The sequence below is a fragment of the Populus euphratica genome, unplaced genomic scaffold, assembly GCF_000495115.2.
Source record: "Populus euphratica unplaced genomic scaffold, PopEup_1.0 scaffold347.1, whole genome shotgun sequence".
In the NCBI taxonomy this organism is placed as follows: Eukaryota; Viridiplantae; Streptophyta; class Magnoliopsida; order Malpighiales; family Salicaceae; genus Populus; species Populus euphratica.
This window is the reverse complement of record NW_011500236.1, coordinates 171,806-194,038: the sequence shown is the minus strand read 5'-3', so window position 1 is coordinate 194,038 and position 22,233 is coordinate 171,806. Positions and strand designations below refer to the sequence as shown.

The following is a 22,233-nucleotide window of genomic DNA, read 5'->3' as shown; positions in this document are numbered from 1 at the left end:
ATTAATATTTTTTAAGTGTTATTTTTTAAAAAAAGCTAGTTTAAAGTGAATTAAATTTTTTTGCACTGTGATGTGAACAATATTTTTTTCTTAAAAAATTAATATAGAATAAATTAAATTCACTCGCGCTGTAATATCAATTTTATACTTAATAATATTTTATCTAATTTTATTATATACTTAAAAAATTATAAAAACTGTAATTCTTATTGAATAAATTTTATAAGTAATATAATTATAAATAGTTTAATAAAATAAAAAAATATTTTATATAAAATATTATTTATTTTATAATATAATAGGAGTAATTAATTCGATAATAATTAAATTTAAAATCAACAATATTAATATATATTTTTAAAAATTATTTTATAACTTTACTTTCAAAAATAATTTTAACCAAAACTGCAACACCAAACACAATCTTAATAAGAAAAAACCTCTCGTAATACAATTAATAATAATATAAGTAATCGATAAGAATATATTCAATAACAATTCGATTATCGATGAACAATGCTTTTAAGAGATTCAACTCCGCAATAAAAGGATATATAGGCTCGTCGTGCTTGGTGCAATGCCATCATAATCATTGCAATCAAAATCAATCATTATAATACTATTTCTTTTCAAAAAGCAAAAGTCTTTTTAAAGATTAATATTTTTTATTAAAATTATATTTTTTTTATTTTAAACACTAAAACTATTTTTGTTCTGAGGTTAAAAGAAAGTTTTTATAAATTTATAAATTTATTTTTATAATCTTAAATTATTTTGATGAGCTAATATTAAAATTAATTTTAAAAAATAAAAAATATTATTTGGATATATTTTTAAATTAAAAATAAATATTACCATAATATTAAACACTAAATCAATATTGTCTTGATTAAACTTGTTTAGATAAAATAAATAGTTAAAAATTTAGTTATATCAAATAAATTTTATTAAATTAATATTTTTTTATTAAATTTTAAACATAGTCTATGACAGGTTTTAAAATAAAAATGATTTTTAATTAAAACAATATCTAAATTTATTTTAAATATCAATATATTAACATTATTAAAAAAATAACAATTTAAAAAACATATTTAGAGCCTATTTATTTACACAGTTATGATTGTATTTTAATTAAAATGTAGTTTTTAATAGTTTGATAAATAAAAAAATTAATTTATTGTACATGCATCCTACACAATTAATAAAAAGCAAAGAAATGCTGCTTCTCACTATTGTTTGAATTAACTGTTTAATGAATATTGCATTTAAAATGAACAGTGTAATTCATTGCATTGTTCGCAATGAATTACACTGTGTATGTGAATAGTATAATTCACTTATTTATATAGGATTTTTAAAAAAAAAAATTATTAATATTTTTTTTAGTGTTAATTTTATTAATATTTTTTAATTTTATTAATGTTTTTTAAGTCTTATTTTTAAAAAAAAACTAGTTTAAAGTGAATTAAATTTTTTGCACGAACAATATTTTTTTCTTAAAAAATTAATATAGAGTAAATTAAATTTACTCGCACTGTAATATCAATTTTATACTTGATAATATTTTATCTAATTTTATTATACGTTTAAAAAATTATGAAAACTGTAATTTTTATTGAATAAATTTTATAAGTAATGTAATTATAAATAGTTTAATAAAATAAAAAAAATATTTTATATAAAATATTATTTATTTCATGATATAATAGGAATAATTAATTTTATAATAGTTAAATTTAAAATCATCAATATTAATATATATTTTTAAAAATTATTTTATAACTTTATTTTCAAAAAAATTTTTAATCAATCACATTAAATTATTTTTTTTAATTTTAATTTTAATCACAGTTTTAACTAAATATTTATTTTTTCAAATCAACTTCAACTAAAAATAATTTTTATAAAATAATTTTTTTCAAATTATAATTAAAACCTGCAACACCAAACACATTCTTAATAAGAAAAAAACCTCTGGTAATACAATTAATAAGAATATATGTAATTGATAAGAATATATTCAATAACAATTCGATTATCCATGAACAATGCTTTTAAGAGATTCAACTCCGCAATAAAAGGATATATAGACTCGTCGTGCTTGGTGCAATGCCATCATAATCATTGCAATCAAAATCAGTCATTATAATACTATTTCTTTTCAAAAAGCAAATGTCTTTTTAAAGATTAATATTTTTTATTAAAAATATATTTTTTTATTTTAAACACTAAAACTATTTTTATTCTGAGCTTGAAAGAACGTTTTTATAAATTTTTAAATTTATTTTTATAATTTTAAATTATTTTAATGAGTTAATATTAAAATTAAATTTAAAAATAAAAAATATTATTTAGATATATTTTTAAATTAAAAATAAATATTACCATAATATTAAACACTAAATTAGTATTGACTTGATTAAACTTGTTTAGATAAAATAAATAGCTAAAAATTTAGTTATATCAATTAAATTTTATTAAAATAATATTTTTTTATTAAATTTTAAACATAATCTACGACAGGTTTTAAACCATGAATTTTTTAAATTAACAAATCACTTAAATCAGTTTAATAAGTTTTTGTGCTCTATAGATTGATTAATGGGATGGTTGAAAATCGGATGGATCGCATCACCCTTCTTATTTTCCACTTACAATTATTAAAAAAAAAGAGTCAAATATGTAACCTTTTCCTTGCCTATACTTTACTTGCTTTCAAAACCTAACTCCCCTATTTATGGCTTTCCAAGCAAGTAACCTCCTTGATTCTTGCTTGCCTTTTCAGTTCTAGATTGGATGGGAACAGAGTAAACTAGGTTTTTTTTCTTACAGGTTATGTTAATTTTTTAATATAAAAAACATATTAACAGGAGTAAAGTTGAATTAACTTAATTAGATTGCTATTTAGGATACCCAAACTCTAAGGCAAGTGCAGAAGAAAAAAAAAAAAAAAAGAAAAAACAAAAAAAAATAAAAAAAATATTTTCTTTGTTATTTTCTTATCAAAATAATAGTATTTTTATTTTTTAACATAATAAAAAATCAATAATAAAAGTTAACTTTTAAACCGGGTTTTAAAAATATAATAAACAAAAATAAACATTAGATATAACATGAAAATTAAATAAAATTAAATAAAAAAATAAAAAAAAAACTCATAATAAAATAAGTTATAATCATATTAATGAACATGAATTTAAAAATAAATAAAATTAAATAATTTGAAATTAAATTAAAAATAAAATAAATAAATAAAATAACCAGATTTTTTTTTTCAACTCAAACGGCCAGTCGGTCCTGGTTTCAAAGCAATAATAATATCCTCCAGTGTAAAATGCAGGCTGTCGCTGTCAGTCTTGATTGCTGATCAGAATGAGCAAATTGTTTGGATGCCTCAGGAAGAGCACGTCGGCCACTTATTTCTGGGTGGAAGATGCGGTGCTGGCCATGGCTGATGGCTGATGGCTGATGGCTGCTCAACAAATAAAATAAAAAATAGTGGTCTAGAACTCTTGTTCAAAATTTGTGGACGCCTTAAAATCAGTGTTGACAGAAAATAATATAAAATTTTTATTTTATAACTTAAATTATTACTGGATAACTTTTTAATAAAGCATAAGGATGTTGATAATTAAATAATTAAAATTTTAAATTTTATTATTTTTATTTATTTGATGAAAATTAAATATAATATAATATGAGTAGGTATAAATTTTAAATTCAAAAACATTTTAATTAAAAAAATATTTAATAATTTAAACTATTAAATTAAAATAATTATTTAACAATTATATCTCTACATATAATATATATATATATATATAAAGTTAGTATAAAATTAAAAAAACAAAATATAAAAAAAAATTAAGCAACAAGATGATCTCTTGTACCTCAAGCTCGTTCAAAAACTTATGATAACATAGAAGTTGAATTGTATATTATTTTCAATTAGATCTTTTTTTTTGTTCACTAAAATTATGAAATAAATTGATACAGTAGTATTTATTTGAACAATAAAAAATAATTAAAATTTATATTTTTAAAATTTTAGTTTTAGAATATAAATTCTCTTAATTCATCTTTGATTGGTGAGAAAACCAAGCATTGATGCCTGCTTGGATTTAAATTTGATATATTGCATGTGCCACGTATGCACGCAAAAGAAGAAAAAAATTAAATCAAGTTCTTAAGAGAGAGGAAATATAGGAATTTTTTTAAACCAAAAGTTTTAAATTTATATTTATTACAGTATGTTTTTTATTTCTTGTATTGGGCTATAACAATTTCAATTGAATAAAATTAAAACAACCAACAAAAAATTATAATCTTTCAAAATTTTCTAAAAAATAAAAATATTTTTTCAATGTGTTTTCAAATTAAAAAAAATACTTAATTTTGGAGTTTCTTTACATTAATTAATATCAGCTTGAATCATTGTTTTAAAATCTTACTTAAAACTGGATCAAATTTAAAAAAATTAAAAAAGATAAAGTTTTAAGTAATTTAGTTAAAACTTAGGTTGACCCTATAAAACATAATAAAAAATTAATTGCAACTCATTAATTATTGTTTTTAATAAAAATAACATTATTTCATTTTATAAAGAATTAAAAGTTGTTTTAAGATGATCTGATAACTTATTTAAAACCTGATAATTTAATCAAAACTCATGATATTAGCCTTATATTGAGTCTAGCACTTTAAAAGATGATCTATATATATATATATATATATATGGATGGTATTGTGGTAATAGTTATTTTTAAAGTATTTTTAATTTAAAATATATTAAAATAATATATTTAAAAAATATATTTTTCATATCATCATATTAAAATAATCCAAAAATTAATAATTAATAATTTAAAATAAAATAAAATAAAAATTATTTTTTTAATAAAAATATTATTTTTTTATAGTTTTTATTAAAAAAAAATTTCCTATTTAACGGGAACCCACCAAAGAAATTTGTATTATTTTTAATAAAAAATGTATAGATTTTTAGTAAATTTTTAATTAACCCACCGAAGTTTTTTTAATAAAAAAATGTATAATTTTTAATCTTTTAAACAGGTTTAAAAACTATAGCGTGAATGCGAATCAGCTGAAAAGGTGGTGGAAGGAGTAGGGAATAATAAATCTTTAGTTAAATAAAATATAGGGAAAGAATAGTCGATTTATTATTTAAAAATTTCGAAAATATTTTAATATTTTCAAAAACTCTGGGAGGCTGGGAAAGCAGAAGATGTGACGCTTGGTCGTGACGGCTACACGTCCTTTCACCGGACTTTGCCACGTCTTTCAATGGAGGCGTCTTCTCTGACACGCGAGCAAAAATAGGAGCATCCTCCCTCACGCTCGCGAGTACGTAAGCCAACCCCCAGTCCCTCAGATAAACACTCACGTGTCTATCAATCGACTCAGCACCGAACTTGTTTCAGATCTCCAAGAATAGTCTCAGCTCTCGTGATGCCCTGTTTCAGAAAATGGTCCCTCAAGCCAGACGTCCATTAAGGGAAGGCACGTGAATTTCATCCGATTTATAGTGCCTGTTTCGCATGGTGGTGTGGTATATTCTTGAATACTAGTTTTTAAATAAAATAATTTTTTTTTTAATTTTCATTTTATTAAAAAATTATTAATTTTTTTTAATAAAAAGCAAATTTAAAAGACAGTTTCCGAAGCAAAATCTATCTTAAAATCAAACAAACATCTTAAAATTATTTAATAGTTTTTATTTTTAGTTAATCACGTAGAAAATATTATTTGGTTATAGTATATTATGGATGTGATAAAAATTATTTTTAAATATTTTTTATCTAGAAATATATTAAAATAATAATTTTTATTTTTTATTTATTTTTTATTTTTAATATCAGTATATCAAAATAATTTAAAAATATCAATAACATTAATTTAAAGCTAAAAAAATAAAAAAATCTTAAACATAGTTGAACCATAACGTCAAATAGAGTCTTAGCCAAATAATTCATGTTTTTTGTACTTAATTACATATACAGAATCCATTTAGTATCATAGTAGTAATTATTTTTTAAAATATTTTTATTTAAAAATATATTAAAATAAATTTTTATTTATTTTTGATATCGACATATGAAAATGATCCGAAAACATAAAAATAATTTGAAGTAAAAAAATATAAATTTTTTATTTTTTAAAAATAAATAAATTTATAATTGAGTATCAAACCTTAATTCTATAGAAGCTAAAAAAATATGTTTTTTATTTACTGTGCAAAAGCATAAATATATTCATAAGAATTTTAATTAAGTTTAAATAATAATTTATAAGTTTAAATAAATTTGAACTTATAATAAGTAAATCATATTAATCAGTTTAAATAAATTGAGTGAGATCTAACAGGATTAATAATCATTGTTTTAAAACAATATTGTTTTAGAATAAATTCAAATAGATATATAGAGTTATAAGATTACCCAATTAATTAATTAATTACTCAGTCCTAAATATAATCGGATATTAGATAAGTGGTGAAATTAAATATTTTAAGAGTGGGAAATATGTACAGAAAAATACGGCTCCAATTTGTTTAGCTGGGCCCCATCCGCCATGAAAACGTGTGCCTAACTGGCCAGGATACGCGGAATGCAGGCACACCGAAAAAAAGTCAAGGTGGGGCCAGTGGGCAGCTGCTTTTGCTGATGGTGGGCCCGTCCCGTTTATGAGTAGTGGGGCGTTTTGTCATTAAAAGATACCTGGCACAATGTGTATCAAGCCTCCACGTGTGAGCAAAAATTTTAATACTAATAAATAATTTTAAATATTTTTTTTTTATATAATTAGGATGTCCAGACTACTTACATGTACTATAACTAATCTCTGAATTTACTAAATATATACTAGATAGGTAAAGCATCACAAGAATTATAAACATGCATACTAAAACTTGAACCCAGGATACATAAATAAAAAAACTTTACTAAAACTGTCGAGCTATAAGTCTTGATATAATAAATAATTATAGTTAATTATCTAGACGATAATTAAATAACTTTTTCTATGTATTTTTATGTTCGAGTTCTTGATTACTTATATAATGATTATTAAAGGTTTATATAATCATTAATTTTATAGTTTATAAAATTAATTATGATGTGTATAAATTGGTTGAAATACCCCTATTAATTTAAAAAACAAATAATTATAGTCACAACTATAATGCTATGAAAATCAATAATTAGAGCTAGGACCAGAATTTGGGGCGTGAAATTTCCGGCTCCGAGTTCTAGTCAAATTTGGGCCACTTGATAATAGAAGTCAAAGCTCCACCACTGGATTGAATAAGGACCGTGTCTGCTGTAGGAGGTTTTTGCTTGACAATATCATGTTTTGGGTTTCTGTTCAGAGAAGAAAGCCCATTAAACACTCAAACAGTTTTAAAAATGTTTTAATTTTTTTTATTTTAAATTAATATTTTTTAAAAATTTTCAGATTACTATAATGTCCTGTATTAAAAATAATCATAATCACACTGTGAAACACTCTTAAAAAGATTTTTTAATTAACCATAATAATTTTTTTTATTAGTGGTAATCTAGTTAAATTTGTACTGGATTCAGTTATATTAATCAGTTTTATTATATATTTAACTAAAAGCACAACTCGAGTTAATAAAGCGAAGGCTTGAAAAGAGAGAATCAAAGAAACGTGGAAGAAGGTTGCCCTAATTAATCCCTTGTACCTAAAAGTTGCTTCACCTACGTAGTTTGCTTACGTGCGCGGCTGACGAGAGCACATGCCCAAGAGCTTCTTTCTCCCTTCAACTATTTCATCAAAGAAATCATCAACCTGTCCAATTATGGTCTCCACCCCGCATCTCAGCAACCCAAAGCAACTCTTCAAGCTGTCAACCTTGTCTTGGATGTCCATGCCTGATCCACACTCCACAGCGCCGCCACTCTCCAGCTCTGCCTTGAGCTCCTCCATTGCAATTCTTGCCTGCCTGAACTCATAAAGCATGATACCAGCTGATGAAGCCGATTGCCCACCAATTTGATCCATTCCGTTTTCCACTCTTCGCTGCAGTCTTGCTATTGAATCCATGAAGGCTGAACCAAACGTCATCTGCTCCCCCTCCCGAAACGCAGCTGCTCCTTGCCAAAAGGGTGGCCAACAATACACTAACCCAGCAAGCAAGATCAATAGAAGCAACGAGTTAACATTCCTCATTGCGTGTAGAGCACCTCGAAATCCATTGAATGCATTGAACCAGCTCGACTCAATCATTAATAGACTATTACATTTTCCTTCGAACTTCAGTGACAACGCTTCTACTTTTGTTTCCATCAAACTCTTGTTCTCCTCTTCTAGCACTATAACTTCCCTTTGACAACCTACGATTGCACGAATAACCTACACCATTATGACCACAACCGTGCATAAATAAGTAAGTAATTAATTAATAAGCTAGCTTGAAACATCTTGTGTATATCGATCCTTTATGAGAGACACACACACACACGGAGACTAACCTGACGTGAAACTTGTGCATTCGAATGGAGACGATAACCATCGAGAGAGGAAGCTATATTGGCACCGGAGGAGTGATGGTTTTCCATAGCTAGAACACCTGATTTGAGTACGAGACAGGCTTCCCAGAGCCTGGAGCTTTCATCCATGTACTCGTCAAGCCACTTTTCTCCCACGGGAAGGTGAAGTTCCTGAACCAGAGTGGTTAGCTGAGAATGGAAAGATTGGAGAGAGGATAGAACTTTGGAAAGGAACTGAACAGAGATGAAGTTGTGAGATAGGAAGCTCTGATCGAGGTCATCAAGTTCTCTTGAAAGCATGCTGTAGAAGCCACTGACAGCAGGAGCAAGGTTGCATGGAGGATCCATAAACATTAATATTCAAGGATATATGGTATATGGTGGCTAGAAGAAAAGATGCTGCGGATTAACTACTTTATATTGCAAGATTTAAGACAACAAAGAATAAAAGTACTGAATTTCAGTAGCTTTTTGTGAGCAGCACAGTACAGGCTTCTTCCTACAAGGAATAGGATCATCGCTGGGTGCAATTATGTGTGTTTCCTTATGGAGTGGAGGGGATGATTAGGAATCTATTGCTATCATTGTGTAATGGGCAGAAAAGGAAAAGAGACAGAGATGAGCGGGGGAGATTCCTAGCTATACAATAATAGATATCAATCCATGGATTAACTTAATAAATTATTAATTTAGAATTTAATTTAAATCAAATTTAATTTAAAATTAATTTGAAAGTTAATACGATCAAAGTGCCTAAATAAAATTCAACATCAACTTAATTTTTTTATTAAAAAATAATATTATTTTAATTTTTTTCTTAAAATCAATATTATTTTATATAAAATATTAAAACATCATGATTTTGAGATTGATTCAGCAAACCTGCAACTTCACCCTTTTGAATCAAATCAAGCTCGAGTGGGTATAAGTTTTATACACACACACACTTGCTTAAGAATAAAAAAAAGATAAATATCATAGAATAACATTTGATCCTATTTCATAAATATTCCATTTCAAAAAAAAAAAATTCAAAACAATTAGGATTTTTTTAAAGATTTGATGCAGTTACTAATTCATGATCCCTCAATGGGCTTTTTAATTTGGGCTTTGAATTGATGCAAAAATAATTTTTTGTGCAGCACTAAAATATTCAAAGACATTTTTTATTCTTTTTAATATTAATGTTTTAATATAAGAGTAAGAGAAAATAAAATATAAAATTAGAAAATATATATTTTCTATTTTTGTATCATTTATTCTATTCCCATAAAATACCAGATAAAAATAAGGATGAAGACAATAAATAATGAAATTCATGAACCTATGTATTTACGAAATATATAATTATAAGAAATATATATATATATATACACACGCTTTATTCAATGACAGGCTAGATTATGTTTCATGGGCTCTGAGTAAGAGTTTGACTACTTTGACTGGGATTCCTTTCCTCATTCTCCCTACTTCGATTTGGTTTCTCTTTTAAGATTGTGGCTGCTCTGTCTTCTGCAGCCTTTCTACTTCAATTCTCTTGTTGCAGACTGTTGTGTTCCCATACATATATAAGATATACGAGCATCGTCTTCTTCTAGGTATAGACTATTCTAACCAGGCAGATCGGCCATGGATGGTGAGCTTAGGATAAATTTATATATGCTGAACTACAGCGTAGATTCTTTTACTTTAGGACTCAACATGCATTCTATCTTTTAAGCATTAAATTTAGCTATCAATGTTCCTCTTGGAATATAATATTTGAATGTCCCTAGACAATCTCCACGACATGAATGGACCATTCCCAAATTGGAATATAATACTTGTAGCTTTTTTGATATCTTTCATAGTAATTATTTTTTATTTATAAATATATTAAATATTTTTTTATTATTTAAAATTTATTTTGATATTGACACGTTAAAACAATTTAAAAATATCAAAAAATAATTTAAATAAAAATAAATTAAAGCATTTTTAAAGTATAAAAACGAAAAAATTCTAGATCATGGAGGTAGAAGAGACAAGCTATGCTATGGTTTTTCATCAAGTGAAAATTAACAATTAACACGTTAGAGGGCATTATGCAAGATTGATATCTTTTGTAACTGGCATGGTTGATTTTGGTATTGTTAAGGAATATTATCATAATTGTTTGTTTTTTAAAATATTTTTTATTTTAAAATATATAAAAATAATATATATTTTTTAAATTATTTTTAATATCAATACGTTAAAATAATTTAAAAATATAAAAAAATAACTTTAAACTATTTTTTTAAATTCACCAAATATGGTTTCAACCATAAAAAACAAATAGTTCTTTGTGAATCAAGGATGGTTCACATTGAAAAATGATAACTTATCAATCGAGTTTGAAAACATATTTTTAGAGATTTTTTAATACAAGTAAAAATACAATCCTTTTTATTTTTTTAAATAAAAAAAACACATGAACAACATAATTTGTTTTTCCTTTATATACAAGCACTTTTTAACAATATTTAATATTAAGATTATATTTTTATATTTAGCTAACGATGTAAATATATTTTTTACTTTAAATTTAATATAAATTTTATTAGTTAACAATATAACTTTTTTCGTGATAATTAGATTATCAAAAACATAAAATATTAAATAATTATGGTTTTGATTTATTTTTTTAATAAAAAACAGTTACAATATCTATTGTATTTCTTATTTTTTATTTAGTTTTTTAAAAAATCACTTGAGTTTTCAACAAATGATTACGTTTTCTAATTTTTGTTATCATTTTATTTTTTAAGAAGAAAAGAGGGCAAACACAACTCACAGAACATGTTGGGCTGAATCTGATATAATATTAAACCCATTAGAGACCTTGGACGAAGCATATAAACATTTGCATGTATATGCTAGTTATTGAGTGAGATCGATCTAAGAACACTAGTCTATAAAATTATGTATATATGCCTGATGAGCTTTGATTGCAACCTTAACTAGCTAGTTTCCATCCAAATGGATTAAGCAAGTAGGATCTTCAACTATGAAAAGCTTGTCCTTGTCTCTAATCACTTCAATGGAGTCAACCTCTGAACCTTCTTCGTCTGTCACCATGGCATTTCTTGCATCGAATCCAAACTTTTCACCTATTCGAGGAAGAACACGATTTTATATTAAAAAGTACTCAAAAAAACGTTGTTTTATTTTTATTTTTTTAAAAAATCATTTTAAATTTGCTCAAATCAACTCATGCAGACAAATACTCTCAAGAGGAAGAGGTTAGCAAAAGGGACTTGATCTTGGGGTGTGTAGAGTAGATCAATATACCTGCAATGCTCTTTAGCTCCTCTAGGGAATTCGGCAACTTGATCAATCTCCCAGCTTCCACAGAGCAAGTTTGTCTCCTAACCATGGGATGTCCTCTGTATATGCTCACCCTAATACAATCTGCTGATGATCCTTTGGATTTACTAGTACATAAGGTGCATTCTTGTTCCCCTTCACACCTCTTTAAAAGCACTTCATTAGCAGTCAAGACATCAGGCACCGTAATTCGGTGACCGATCTCTCTCTTTTGAAGCATTTCATTGAGGCTCGTGGAAGAGAGCTCATGAGTGTTTGCTTCAGCAACTTCCGCGCCGTTCATTACTAGCAAGTTTACCATGTCCCCATGATTCTCTGCCATGGCTACTTGGAGTGCTGTTTTTCCATGTCGATTCTTTGAATCAATATCTAATCCCTGTTTCAGGAGTTCCTTCATCACCATCAGATCGTTTTGTTTTGCAGCGGTGCATAAGAGATCACCCGCGGCGTGAGGATCAGAAACGGAAGCATAGTGAAAGAGAATCCTAAATATGGAAAGATGCTTCGATGATATGGCTTCCCACAAAGCAGTATTACCATTAACATCTGTCATTAATTGATCACGGTGTTATGTTATCTAAGTTAAATCTAGGAAGATCAAGCGATTTCTAGGACCACAAGAAGCTATGAAATTGTGCACTTACCTCTCAGGTGTATATCGCATCCATGCCTAAGGAGCACCACCACACACTCTTCATGTCCTTTTGATGCTGCGATGTGCTGTTGCACCACAAAACATGGAATAGAGAAATTAGCAAAAACCATGCATCTGTTGCATCTTCTACCTTCTTTTCTAAATTAGATTATCATTCAGTACTATCTTTCGAGAGTCGAGGACGAATCAGAAGGTGGGAAATCAGTAGGCCGTCATCTATTTCCTTTGACAAGTGCAATGTTGAAGAATGAAATGGAGATGATTCTCAGATAATGATAAAAAACAAGATCCACCAGGCCAATGGACAGGCCCAGGAATGTCATTTCTTCTTGAAGAAAGATCCAGTTAATGCTTAAGAAAATGTTTGGAAATTCCCATGCACTTTCTGATTATATAATGACATTTGAGTTCAACAAGCACGTAGATTCTGATAAAAAACAATGAAGACATGGGAATTTTCTAGGCTAAATAGGAGCATACCAATGGGGTTCTTCCTTTGGAGTCTCCAATATCAGGATCCAATTTTGCCTTGAGAAGTTCTTCGAGAAAAGCAGCATTGCCTGTGCTTGCTGTAGCTAGCAAGTTGGAAGCCATGTTTGGATCATCATCTTCTTCTCCATTCTCAACAGTTAAATCTCCAATCTTCAAATCCTTAAGCCCTTTGTAATGCTGCGGTGTAACATATTATTTAAGCATCAAGTCCCAAGCCCATCGTGTGATATCATAAGCAGAGATATAAATATGGTATAAAAGGTCTGGCAAAAGATGGAAGAAGCATCAAGCCTTTCAAAGAATCAACATCAGAGTAGAAGATCGATTAACTCCGAAACCATGACAAACAAACCTGAAGAAAGTTCTTTATAATAGCTATGTAATCGTCTTGATTGGTCTGCATTGCTTCTATAAGAGCTGTGGTTTTGATCCTCAGGAGCTGTGAGAGTGTTCTCGTTCGACATATATGGCTCTGAGGTCTGCAACAAAGCGCACCCACTTCTCCAAACATGTCCCCAGAGCGCAAAGTCCCAACAACTCGTTCTTTCTCAAGATAGGATTCGATGATCTCAACCTCTCCTGATACAATTATGTAAACATCATCTGGAGCTTCATTTTGCATGACAACATCTTCTCTTGGTGGGATGTACTCAGCTTTGATCTTCGCAACCTAGTTATTTTAGTTACATTGTTTGGAATTTTAGATCTCTAATCCTGTCCTGATCTCAAAAAACCCACCAATCTAAATATTTATATGACGAAAGTACTACAATCTTGTTAGGCACATAAGATCACATGCAGCTCTGATTAGGAAAACAAGAAATGCCATCAAGGGGTCACAGAATTAAAGATCTAGAAGCTATTGCCAAACAAGAAATGCATGGTTATAAACCTGTGACCCGTCGGTAACCTGGCCCGAGCTGAGTTTGCTTGACCCATTTAAAAAGTTGACTCAATCAAATTCAAGTAATATAACTAAATTAACTCGTGACATGATTAAGTTGGATAAACTCAAGCGATATTTAATAAAATTAACTCCAAGAGTTTTTGAATTTTTAATCAAAATAACATCGTTTTTTTTTTTTTCATTTTCTTTTCTAAACAACATTGTTTCTATTTGTTTTCTAAATAAAAATAATGTTGTTTTTTAGATAGATTCGAGTTCACTCATTGATCATGGATTGACATAGCTGGTCCACAATCCAGCCCTATTCAGACCCGGACAAGATCTGACAACTATGAAGTAATGCAGGCATGGCACTAAGTCATCTAGTGCTACATATTACGTTGGAAAAAAAGATTACAGTTCCTTACCAGGTGCAAGAGTGTTTCCCTTGAGATACCCTGGAAAAGATAGACCTTCTTCACTGTAGGCAGAAACAAATGCTGGCAAATGCTTTTGCAGATGGATTTTGGTAGTTGTTCAATCAATTGATTTTGGTTCAAGTTCTCAGCCTTGAATCTCAAGCACATATATGCCAATATCTGATCCTTTAATCTTGGAGGCAAACGGTTTCTGCTCACAAAATTTGATGCTGCTTCAATGCTGTTCCTCTGCACCAACACGTAGCCACTAATTTCATTAAGCACATCACAACAACAACAACAACAAAATCTGCATGTATTGATATTTTTCTTGAAATCTTGTTTTAGAGGTGGTGAAAAATCGAATTTTTTAGTCGAGAGACTAACTTGGTTTTGAGAAGTAGTTGAAGGATGGGTCATCATGGATTTTAGCAGAAAAATTTACTAGTAAAATGACAATTCTAGAGAACAAATTGAAGAGTAGAAAAACAAAGAATAAGTTGCGAACATGAACACTTACAAATTCCATGGTACGTCGAGTTCCTTCAACGACTAGATTTGTCATGTTACCGATCAAATAAGCAGTTAGACCAAGGTTGAAGAGCATGTAGAAGATGATGAAAATCATTTCCATGGCGTTTTGAGCATGGAGATCACCATAACCAACTGTAGTCATGGTGGTGATTGACCAATACATAGCTGAAATATATCTGATCCAAAGGCTTGTCTCTCTGAAATTTGGTATCACAGCACCTATCCATGTCTTCCCTTTGTGCGGGTATCTGTCAGCAAGCAGGTAGTAGAGGCAACCAGCACAGTGCACAAGAAATAGTGTCACCTAAAAAAAAAAACATAAATAAAACAACAGTTTTTCCCATAAGAGATTTTATATTATTTTATACATGGAAAATTATGATAATATAGCTATTAAATTCGGTTCGATAATCAACCCGATTCAAGATCCGGAATACATAACACTTACGCATAGTAACCTAGCACATCGGACCCAAAAATAGCTAAATCTGATATCCTTCTCAAGTCTGCAAAATCCCCCAATTCAAAGGGTTAGATGCAAAGATAATTTACATGGATTTTCTTCAATAGTTAAAAAAGAAGAGTCCTCCACTATACCTAGTGAAGAGTTGCTTAACTCTTCGAAGTCTCCAAAATCTGAGCAAGCCCAAGAGGGAATAAGAGAGCCCTACTTTTTCATTGCCTGTGATCAAGTAGGCCAGTAGTTCAAATGGGACAGTGGATGCCACATCCATCAAAAACCATGTTGAAAGGTACCTATCATACACGCAATGGCACCACCACCACCACTGGCTTTAGTCTCACATCTATTCCAGAATTCAACAACTTAAAAAAAAAAAATTAAATTCAGAAAAAGAAAGGGTGGAAAATTCTAGCCAGCATTCTTTGGGTGTAAAAGTTTTTAAGCCAGACATGATATCAGTGAGGACAAGTTTCGGTGAGGTGGAATGGCATAAACCTACTCAGATCAATTTAATTTTTTTATTTTATAAAAAAATAAAGATTACATCATGATGAAAAAAGATTTTTTAAAAAAAATCGTGTTATATTTATTTTTTAATATGGTATTGTAATTATAATAAATAAAGGATTATAAGTTGGAGTTTCAATTTTATCATATTTTTTAATAAATTAAAAAAAATCAAACATAAAATAGTGTTATAGCTATGCAAATTTTAACAACCTAAGCCTTGCATGATATCAATGTGCATGTCAATCGCAACCTACACACACAAATCAGGGCTTGGCCTAGCGGTGAAAGGGGTTTGTCTCCTTTCACTGTATCTGGGTTCGAGTCCTGGCGTGCACGCCTGTCATCCCCGCGGTGCCTTACATGCTTACTGGGTTTGCAGGGTATTCAGTGAGCTGTGAGAATTAGTCGTGGTGCGCGTAAACTGGCCCGGACACCCCATGTAAATCAAAAAAAAAAGAAGGAAAAATAAAAAAGTTGGGACGCTTTCCCGAGTCATTCCAGGGGTCTACTAAAAAAGCTAAAGAGGTGTCTGTGATGGTGCAAAAGCATAGAAGAGGCTGCCATTCCTTAAGAAAGGGACTAGCAGCACCTTATGGGCTATGGTGATGGTGCAAAAGCATGGAAGAGTCTGCCATTATTGACTCATCTGCATGCGATTCATTTCCCATCTACCAAAATCAAAATGGATTATGATAAAAAAGAGTCTAGAAGAGACACCAAGGAATCAATATCTCACTCGGCTTGATTTGACGGATTAATTCCATAATTTATCAAGTTAAATTAAATTAAATAGAACTGATTTATAACCTGAATTAGATTTAAAAAAAAACACAATAATATTTAATTATTATTTTTATTTTTATTGACTTGAGCAAACCTTTTCAACTTTGGCTAGTAACCTGGGAGTCAAAGAGGTGTATGATTATAGAAGAAAAGAAAAGGGCCATGTGTTAAACGTAACGTTTTTTGTAGTTTTGCCTTTGATGCATGCAGTATTCTTTCTTTAGGGTTCAAAATACGAAGGGTTAACCTGGCATGCAGCCGGGGTAATTAAGGATTAATTACCTCCGAGCAATCTTCCTTCTGTCACGAACAAGTAGTTGTGTTCTTGAGTCGATGTAAGCAACGAAGAATGTTAGAACGATGTCCACAGCAAAAAAGAGGTCGACAACGTTGTCGGCGATGTATAGTGCTCTATACGGCGAGGAGTTCAGAAATGCAACTTCAAAAGGGTATACCCACAGAGAATAAGCTACCAAGACCGCCATAATTGTCCCCCAGCACCTGCAAATATACACACGATTTCTTGAGATTAATCAAGATTTGCTGCTTTTAGGCAGCCCTAACAAGGCTGGAGGAGTGATCAAGGGATCAGAATCTAGAAAAAAAAAAGATGATTAAAGCATAAACCCAAATTGAATTAACAGAATTTCTCAAAAAAAGTTCCATACCATATCAAAAATCTTAAATAGTTAAAGAATATTATAAAATACATGATTTATACTATTCACTACCACATAATATTAAGTCTTTTATATCACAAGAAGCATATATTATAAAATAAAGCAAATGACATCATGATTCAATCCCAAACTAATTGGAGTTAGCTAAATGATTATTTTTTTGTTTATAGATGTTCATTTCATAAACCTATTTTTAATATCAATCGAGAGATGTTTTTCTAGTCCTGTCACATTGGCTGAGGTCTCCATCTCCACCATACCTTATCATTTCATTTCTATATATAGTATGATCATCATGCAAGATTAAAATAAAAAAACTACAACATCATAGGAGATATATATAAATATATAGTAATTCGTATAATTACCTGTATCTTGAGTCCACAGGAGAGATTATCCACCCCTTGGACTCTATAGGATTCTGATTAAAGCTGGAAACACCCAGAGGAGGAAGAATAATCTTTGACAAGCTCGAGAGAGAAAGAGGAGAGCCATCGTCTTCTTCTACTTCTTGGCGTGGGGTTTCAGAATCATGTTCTTGGTAGTTCTTCCAGCTCCTCCTCATGCTAGAGGTGAGGTGAAGATTGTATGGAGTGAACTTCGTTTCCTCCATTCTCTATCCACAAATGAAGCCCTCTCTAACTTCTAAATGTAAGAGATGGTGTCTAGGTAGAAAACAATAGAGAGCCTATTAATTAGAGAAGCATTGCTGGCTTGAAGCCAAGGGAGGGCAAAGGTAGACCAAAAGGAAGATGAGAGTTGCCTCATTGTTAGTGTCCAATGGTAGGTAGTTGTCATATGCATGGTATTGCTTTTTGAAAATATTCGGTAATGTTTGGAAATGTGGTGTAAATTTTATTTTTTAAATTTTAATTTTAATTTTTTATTTTAAACTATAATAATCACTGTCATAATCCTAAACAGTTCGGCAATTAAGCCTAATGGGATCACCTGCATCCGTTGATTGATTGATTGCATTTTGAGATAAGATCATGGTAGAGATTGTGGGGCGTGCAAACACTTGGCCTCGAGTGTGGGCAAGCATGATTATGGCCTTGCCCTGCAACTTAATGACTCGATGATGCACGCCAACTTCTATTTGTCTAGCAATTTGCAAGTGACATGGAGTTAATGCAAATATGTGTATCCACAGAAGATATGGCCTATCTTCTGCTGCCCATATGTGGCCACAAAGACTTCCCATTGACGTCCGTCCAGCATTAATAATTATTTTAATTATTGGAATTGGAATTTCTTCTTGTTATTTATTAGTTTTAGCCTACGTATAATATACAGGAAAATTAAACTATTTTGTGATGTAATCTTTTCATATTTATTTACATATATTTTATGATTCAATTTTTTTATTTTATTGAGGAGATGAAATTAAAAACAGTAAAAACAACATTATTTAAATAAATATTATTTTGGTAATACGAGTACAATAATTTAGCGATACATAATTTAATGTTTATTTGATAATTGTTTTTACTAGTATAAAATTTCTGCTACTTTGCAAGATCAATTTGTTATTCTTAAAATTCTATTTAAATTAAATTTTCAGGTTAATAAATTTCACAAGGCTATACACATATTTATTTGGGATGTGTGGATTTTTTTATAGTTTTGAATTGATATTAAATCTATTGATTGGGAAGGATAAAAAACCCTAAATGATTTATATATTTTTCATAATTAATAATTTTTATTGCATGAAGATAACTCTTTTGAGTTGAGGACATAGTTTTAAAACCAGGCCCAGCCCGGCGGGTTGACCCGGGACCCGGCCAACCCAGGGTTGGAACCGGGCCGAGTTGATGAAAATATAAGGTAAGTCATGACCCAGCTGACCTGGCAGGTTGACCCGGAAACCCGGACTACCCGGCAAAACCCGGTCAAAAACCCGGTGGTAACCCGTTGACTTTTGTTTTTTTTTTACTAAAACGACGTCGTTTTGAATTTTTTAAAAAATAAAAATTGACCTGGCCGACCCGGTCAAAACCCGGTAACCTGGTCAAAACCCGAAACCCGAGTCTTGAGTCGGGCCGGCCACCAGACCGGGTTTAAAAACTATGGTTGAGGATGCTGTGGTTATCATCCATGCATGCATCCAAACCCTTACTATTGGAAGTAGTTGTCTTGCTTTATGGAATCTATGGTTTAATTCTATAATTATTCTCTTATTTTTTTTTTAAAAAAAACACTAATTAATTTGTTAATTAACAAACAAAGCCGTGTGAATGTCGTGTGGAAACCAGTCAAGGAACAACTCCTTGCAGCAACCCAACAAGGACACATAAGCTATTGTGGTGCTGCCTGCTCCGATGGCCCACAGGAATGGCCCACCTCTTCGTCCTCTTCATCTGGATTCTTCTTCTTCATCAATACACATACCGTATTCCATTCCCCAATTATTCTTGCGGTCATGATTTTGTTTTAAATAAATTATAAATTATATATTTTTATAAAAGAGGTGTTTTACAGGATTTTTATAAAACTATAAATTATATATTTTTATAAAAGAGGTTTTTTACAGGATTTTTATAAAACTATAAATTATGTTGATTAATTGAATATTTTAAACTAGAATAAAATATTATTTTAACCACAATTTTTTTGGAGGCTTTGATTTGGGGGCTTCAGTTTTTCTTCTTCTTTTTCCCTTCTTTATATAAAATAAAAATTAAAATGAAAAAGAAAAAGAAGAGAGAAACTCCCATTTCTTTAATTTCTGATCACCAATGTCGAGAAGATTATTATTAATTAGTATTAAATTTAGACCGAAACATGGATGGATTTTAGATGTTTGAAGGCTTGAATATATTCTAGAATTAAATACTAAAAATTTATGTTTGAAAATCCCTTTTGATGTCTTCCTGTTGTATGAGTAGTTAAAAATAAAAAATTAATATTTTTATTTTTCTTTGCTTGTTTTTCATATTTTAAAAGAAGAGTTAAACAAAATGCTAAATTTTTTTTTTTAAAATATTATTCCTGCATATTTCTCAAAATAGCCAAAATTAACAATGTGGGGCCAACAAAAAAATAAGCAATTAAATCTAGCCATGTAGAAAAAAAAAACATAAAAATCATTAAAAAAATAAAACACTTATTTATTTTATTATAATAGAATTGGCTTTTCAAATGGCTTTTTTCCCTTGAAATATACATAATAAAAAAAGCTATATGTATACTATTTAAAATGCTATTTTAAAATAGCATCTTCCATTGAAAATGCTCTTATAGTTTCAATATAGCTTAATTCAATAGTTTTAGTTTCACTAATTTCATTTCAATCCCTTTTCAAAAAAATTTAAAACATTTCCCACATCACATAATCAAAATAAAACCAAGAAAAATTGTAATTTGGAATGTCAAGGAGTAAAAATAAGTCTTAGGACCTGTTTGTAATGGCAATAAACTCCTATAAAAATTACCCCTATATTTAGTTTAAACTTATATTTGTCATCAAGTTTTGAGAAATTACAATTTGTTTTGAATTTCAAATCAACTACCGTATAAAAATAAAAATAAAAATAAAAATTATTTCTAATATCTTACCTAATATGATATAATTTAGTTGATTTTACACTTAATTACCGTGTTTTAGAAAATTATGATTATTCCTAATATCTTACCTAGTATCATATAGTTTAGTTGATTTTACACCTAATTACCGTCTTTTAGGAAATTATTATACAAACAATAATATAATATCACGAGCGGTAGGTGAAAACCATATTTTTTTTTAATTAAAAAATGAACTATAATATCACGAGTGCATGTACAATTAATTCAAAAAGTGAAAACAAGAATGCATGGAACAACAACATGATATCCACGCCACCAAAGAAATTAACACATAAATAGTGGTTCATGATTGTTTTTAAAATTTTAGAATTAATTTATTTTTATATTATTAGATGGTTTTGATTTATTGATGCTAAAAATAATAAAAAAATATTATTTTAATATATTTTTAAGTAAATAATATTTTAAAAAAATAATTACTACTATATTTTCAAGTACTCTCGTAATTTATACAAGACCGACCAGCAAAGCTTGCTTTTGAATTTAAATCAATGTGGCTTTCCCCTTTCCCCTTTTTTTCTTCAATAAAAAGCACCCACCGACAATCTCTTAGTCTTATGATATAGAATTTGCACTATTTTGAGGACACCTCTAATTATTATTGGCGTCTCAGTTCTTAGTTTGACAAATCACATATTATTTAAATTTAATATTAATATATTCAAATGATATAAAAATATAAAAAAATAATTTAAAATAAAATAAAAATATTTTTTAAAAAATATTTTTAAAATACAAAAACAATATCTGAAACACAAAAACATATATATATATATATACATATACATACACACATCACTGCTAGAAGAAGAACTCGTCTTTTCTTTTTTTAGTTTTACTGTCTTATGTGTTCACGAGGAGTTATTTTTTAAAATATTTTTAATTTAAATATTAAAATAATATTTTTTTAAAATTTGATATTAACATATTAAAATATAAAAAAATTATATATGTATCTGAAATGCATGTAGCGTTGGTATATTTTTTCATTGAATCATCGGCCTCAGGCACATTTTTTGTTCTGTTTTTGTTGCTTTTTGTAGGTGGGAGTATTCCCGTATGTTATTTGATGGAATCTCTGTCGGCCACCCAGAGATTTCTGTCCTGGGAACCATTGTTTTCACTGTGTGCTTTATAATAGAATTTTAAATTAATTTTTAATATATAAAAAGATGTTGATATTATAGGTATACTTTTATTTCAATTGAGAAACTGAAGGATATTGACATAATAAAATAAATCAAAAATATATATAAACTAATTAATTAAAAACAAGTTGTTAAAGTTAATTAAATAATAAGGCAAAAATCCATTTTTTCTAGTAAAAATAAAAGAGAA

At 28.9% G+C, this 22,233-nt stretch overlaps 2 protein-coding genes across 2 annotated transcripts; both read right to left on the bottom strand.

Annotated features, from left to right (window-relative positions):
• Positions 1-7,718: 7,718 nt before the first annotated feature.
• On the bottom strand, positions 7,719-9,181 carry LOC105112516 (uncharacterized). The gene is made up of 2 exons (XM_011008242.1): positions 8,517-9,181; positions 7,719-8,397 (listed from the first exon to the last, which is right to left on the bottom strand). The coding sequence occupies exons 1-2, from the start codon at positions 8,886-8,888 to the stop codon at positions 7,756-7,758; spliced, it is 1,014 nt and encodes a 337-aa protein (XP_011006544.1). The 5' UTR covers positions 8,889-9,181; the 3' UTR covers positions 7,719-7,755.
• A 2,180-nt stretch (positions 9,182-11,361) lies between these two features.
• KT2/3 (potassium transport 2/3) lies at positions 11,362-17,864 on the bottom strand (the record flags this gene model as incomplete). The annotated part of the gene is given in 14 exon segments (NM_001304322.1): positions 11,362-11,665; positions 11,847-12,428; positions 12,527-12,602; positions 13,018-13,206; positions 13,382-13,553; positions 13,555-13,558; positions 13,560-13,579; positions 13,581-13,699; positions 14,344-14,583; positions 14,855-15,172; positions 15,317-15,374; positions 15,466-15,624; positions 16,907-17,125; positions 17,673-17,864. Coding segments are annotated over 14 exon segments (2,494 nt in total), but the record flags the coding sequence as incomplete, so codon positions are not given.
• Between the last annotated feature and the right edge of the window lie 4,369 nt (positions 17,865-22,233).

Coding starts and splice junctions, on each gene's coding strand:
- LOC105112516 (XM_011008242.1), bottom strand. CDS start 8,888: ATGTTTATGGATCCTCCATGCAACCTTGCTCCTGCTGTCAGTGGCTTC. Junction 8,398..8,516: donor ATGCACAAGTTTCACGTCAG/GTTAGTCTCCGT, acceptor ATAATGGTGTAG/GTTATTCGTGCAATCGTAGG.